This window comes from Adiantum capillus-veneris, chromosome 24 (genome assembly GCF_014529385.1).
Source record: "Adiantum capillus-veneris isolate H3 chromosome 24, ASM1452938v2, whole genome shotgun sequence".
NCBI classification, from domain to species: domain Eukaryota; kingdom Viridiplantae; phylum Streptophyta; class Polypodiopsida; order Polypodiales; family Pteridaceae; genus Adiantum; species Adiantum capillus-veneris.
The window spans coordinates 122682533-122687359 of NC_140954.1; the positions used below are offsets into that span (position 1 = coordinate 122682533).

Sequence of the window (4827 nt, forward strand, 5' to 3'; positions counted from 1 at the left end):
TTCCTCAAATTAGAGGGGTATTTTGGTAATTCTCAAAGTGCCCTTCAAATTTTGGAAAATTTGAAGGGCACTTTGGGAATTTATGACAAAATTTGAAGGGCACTTTGGGAATTTATGACAAAATATCGGGGGTATTTTGGGAATTTTTGAAATTTGAGGGGTATTTTGGGAATTTCCTCAAATTAGAGGGGTATTTTGGTAATTTTCCCTTTTCCAGAAAGGGGTGCACGTGTGTTTAAAGGGGGGACGGAGGCGCGAGGGAGGGAGAGAGAGAAAGAGAGGGACTTTTCTCAGGCGAGCGCACTGCAGCAAGCAAGTAAGAAAGCGACTGAGCTACTTTTCTCAGGCGTGCACATGCAGCAAGCGATCTCGACAGAGCAGGTAGCATGCCCATCTCAGAGCGAATACTTGAACATATTCGGCCGGCAGTGCCACTCGTCCTACAGACGACGTTAAAGAGAAAGAAGAAGAGAGAGGAGCTCGATGGCGGGTTCGGTATCTCAGCCAGCGACGGTTGGGACTCTACCAAGCTCACGCGAAGAGCGAGAGTCGCAGAACAATCATAGACGCAGACCCATTGGCTTGTTATGGAAGGAATATTTCAGGGATCCGTCGCAATGGTGTGACAACCGCAGTAGCAGGCCAGACCAAACTTACCCTCATTTCCAGCACAAAGGCACTGGGGACTGGTTGTGGGTTGATGGGCGCCTCAATCCCCCTTGGGTTCGTGACGAACTCAGGAAAAGAGGATTAGCTGCTTCGATACATCCACAAGACACACATATGCTGCCAACGGAAGAAAAGTCACCTCCCTGCAAAGCACCTGCTCGCCATAATGAGACTTTGGCTTTTGTTGCCTTGCTCAGGCTTTGCACTAAGAGCAAGGATCTGTCGAGAGGCACCAGAATTCATGATCACATCATGAAGCGCGGCTTGATAGAGAAATGTGCTGATGCCTTAATCACCATGTATGCAAGTTGTGGTGCACTTGCAAAAGCAAGAGAGTTACTCATTCCGCACAATAGCAACGATGTCATTACTTGGACCACACTCATTACCAGTTATACTCGGCAGGGGCAGAGTCAAAACGCTTTGGATTGTTACGAACTGATGAAGCAAGAGGGTCCTTCTCCAGATGCTGTAACTTTCATGTCAGTCTTGAAGGCATGTGGCAGCATAAAAGCAGCTTATAAAGGAAAACAAATACATGATGAAATTGCTAGACAAGGGTTGCTAGGATCTGATGTGGTGCTTGGCAATGCCCTTATCGACATGTATGCAAAATGTGGGGTTCTTAGGAAAGCACAGCAAGTGCTTGAGGAACTACCATACCGAGACGTTGTTTCTTGGAATACTTTGATTGGAGGACACACCCAGCATGGTCAACCTGAGCAAGCTCTGGCTTGCTTTTGGCAAATGCAGGGCGACGGCCTTTCTCCAGATGCTGTTACATTTTCTTGCATCTTGAAATCCTGTGGTGCCTTAAGGGCCATTAACGAGGGTGAACGAATTCATGAGCAAATTGCAAGCCAGGGACTGCTAGGAAAGAATATTGTGCTTGGCACTGCGCTGGTGGATATGTATGCAAGTTGTGGTGCTCTTGTAAAGGCACAGACAATGCTCGAAGAGCTGTTCCCTCGGGATGTTATATCTTGGAATGCTTTAATCTCTGGTTATGCCCAACATGGCTGGGGGAAAGAAGCTTTAAAGTGTTTTGAACGGATGCAACATGAAGGAATTTCTCCAAATTCTGTAACTTTTGGCTGCATTTTGAAAGCTTGTGGCTCTATAAGAGCCCTTTCCAAAGGTGAACAGATCCATGATGTGATTAAAAGGCAAGGACTGCTGGAAACAGACAATGGACTTGGCACTGCCCTGGTTGATATGTATGCTAAGTGCGGAGCTCTTGTGAAAGCAGCACAAACACTTGAGGGCCTCTCTTTTCAACATGCTGCTTCTTGGAGTGCACTTATTGCAGGATATGTCCAAGAGGGCAAAGGCGAGCAAGCAATGCACTGCTTTGAGCGGATGCAGCACAATGGACTCTACCCAGATGCAATAACGTTTACTTGTGCATTGAAAGCATGCGCAATTATAGGAGCTGTTGATAGAGGTAAACATATCCATGATGAAATTGTTAGGCAAAATTTAATAGGAAATGATAGAGTGCTTGGCGGGGCGCTTGTGGACATGTACGCCAAGTGCGGCAGTCTTGAAAAAGCACGCAAAGTGCTTGAGGAGCTCCCTTCTAGAGATGTTGTCAGTTGGAGTGCACTTATTGCAGGATATGCTCAACGGGGCGAGAGTGAACAAGTACTCAGCTGCTTCAGGCAGATGCAATTGGAGGGCTTCAATGCAGAAGCATCAACGTTCTCCTCTGTGCTTACTTCATGTTGTCATTTAGGTCTAGTAGAGGAGGGCCATAGGTGTTTTGTGGATATGAGCACCAAATATGGTGTGAAGCCTGATGTATATCATTACACTTGCATGGTTGATCTTTTTGGGCGAGCAGGACACCTAGACAAGGCAGCATGCTTAATAGAGGAGTCGCCTTTTTCAAATCACTTTTCAGTTCTGTCTGCCTTGTTGGGTGCCTGTCGGAAATGGGGTGACGTCTGTATTGGGAGGTGGGCCTTTGATAGAGTAGTGCAAGTAGATAGAAGTAATGGGGCAGCTTATGTTCTCATGTCTGATGTTTATGCAGCTGCAGGCATGCAAGAGGATGCAGAGAAAATTGGAGCCATGAGAATGGAAAACAAAGCATGGTAGAACTCGAGGGTGTGTTTTGTTTTTGAAGGAGGAAGGGAGGTAAAGGAGTAGGGAAAGGTCTTGACCTTTCCCTGTAATTATTGCGACCACCTGACGACCCGCGGAGGCGGGGAGCCAGTGGTGCGAGCAATAATTACGGAGGGAAGGTCACTAAAGGACCTTTCCCGTCCGTCAAGGTCCAAGGTAGAGGCGATCAGGAGCCAGTGGTGGGAGCAATAATTACAGAGGGAAAGGTCACTAAAGGACCTTTCCTGGCCATCAAGGTCCAGGAGAGAGGCGACCAAGCTGTGCTGTGTGCTCTCTGAAACTGAATCCACTGCGTACACAGTCTGCTGCAGTCCTGACAGGCACTGATGTGGTTTGCAATCATTGGCAATGATTACCTTGAAATTATCGCTGCTGATGTGGCAGAAATCTGACGGCTCTCTGCAGAAACTCCCGCCAGTAATGGACACTGGATGAGTGGCTAGGATCTTCTGCCCCTCAAGCGTGGACCATAAATGGAAGAGAGAGAGAGAGAGAGAGAGAGAGAGAGAGAGAGAGGCAATATATGTATGTGACGACCCGGGAGTTGGGCCGTCAATGCGGAGAAGCGTGGTGGGCGAGTTTGCGGAAGCTTGCGGAGAACAAGGGCCCGGCTCGGACGGGACCGGCTCGGGGCAAGGTGCTTTTGTCTTCAAAGGGGCCTGGCTCGGACGGGACCGGCTCAGGTCGAGGTGCTTGTCTTCAAGGGGTCCTGGCTCGGACGGCACCGGCTCAGGAGGGCCCGGCTCGGGTCGAGGTGTTGTCTTCAAGGGGTCCTGGCTCGGACGGCACCGGCTCAGGAGGGCCCGGCTCGGACGGGACCGGCTCGGGCGTGGTTGCGTTCCATGGGTCGACGGCCGTTTGCATTTCGCGGGTCTTGCGTTCCGGGTCCCTAGCCCCACGTAGCCTCAGGCTCCGCCGCACTCACGGAGGGTCATAGCGTGCCTTGGGGAACCTTGCGTGGAGTCCCCACGGTGCACGAGTGCGTGGAGTGAGGCTAGCGTGTCTAGGTGGGGGGTCCCCTCCCGTGGCCGTTTTCGGGAGGCTCATACCCCTTATATACACCCCCGGTTGAAGAAAGTTCGACGTCCTCGTCGAACGAAGGGAAAAGAGAGCTTGGTTATGCATGAGGCCAAGGGACTAAGGGGTGCATATAAGTGCAAAGTGAGAAAAACTGTACCCGAATAATGCAAGTAGAAAAACATGCTTTGTTTTTGTCATTTTTGGAATGAAGAGTGTATATTTTTGTGGTTTTTGGCAGAAGGCTGAAAAAATTGGATGCTTTGAATACTCAAGTAGAATTCCCCGTACTTGAGCATTCCCCGAAAAGGTAACCCGGAGTGCGCGGAGCCACCTGTTGCGTTGGCCCGCGCGGAGGCTTCTTGAAAGCCGAATGTGAAGGAGAGTCCGTCGCAATGCAGCCCTTGCGAAGTTGCAAGGAAACTTACCGTCATTTTGACGCACGTTGTAGACTTAGGCTGACACCAGCTTTGGTTTCCAATCGCCGAATCTTGAATCGGGCAAGGTTTCTTGGTTAGATGCAGTCTGTAGGTCGAAGTAGCTTTGGTCGTCATGACACCATGAAGGCTTTGGCTGATTCTTCAATCGTCAAACTGATCCCTGTTTGTCCCTGTGTGGACGTCATTTGGAGGGCTAGTACGGTGCCCTGTGGTCTCTTGTAGACTTGAGTGGGTCTCCAGCTCAGCATGGGCCACAAAAGTGGCCGGGGTGCGATGAACTCAGTTGGGTTGGTCCGTTGCGTTTTTCTCTTTTGATTTTTGATATAAAGAGCCCTGTCTGGCTCGCATCTTTCCTTTTTGTTTGGAGTGTGACGGCCTGCAGGTTGGGCGCGTCACGGGGACGAGGCTCTGGAGCTCTGATACCAAGTGTGACGACCCGGGAGTTGGGCCGTCAATGCGGAGAAGCGTGGTGGGCGAGTTTGCGGAAGCTTGCGGAGAACAAGGGCCCGGCTCGGGGCAAGGTGCTTTTGTCTTCAAAGGGGCCTGGCTCGGACGGGACCGGCTCAGGGAGGGC

General features: G+C 50.4%; 1 protein-coding gene across 1 annotated transcript; it reads left to right on the forward strand.

The window, feature by feature from the left end:
• The first annotated feature begins 261 nt into the window (after positions 1-261).
• LOC147427059 (pentatricopeptide repeat-containing protein At5g27110-like) lies at positions 262-4013 on the forward strand. Its single transcript, XM_086499259.1, has one exon. It carries the CDS (start codon positions 484-486, stop codon positions 2767-2769), a length of 2286 nt encoding a protein of 761 aa, XP_086355385.1. The 5' UTR covers positions 262-483; the 3' UTR covers positions 2770-4013.
• Positions 4014-4827: the final 814 nt, after the last annotated feature.

Bases quoted from the DNA above. Each gene is read 5' to 3' on its own strand.
- LOC147427059 (XM_086499259.1), top strand. From the start codon at position 484: ATGGCGGGTTCGGTATCTCAGCCAGCGACGGTTGGGACTCTACCAAGC.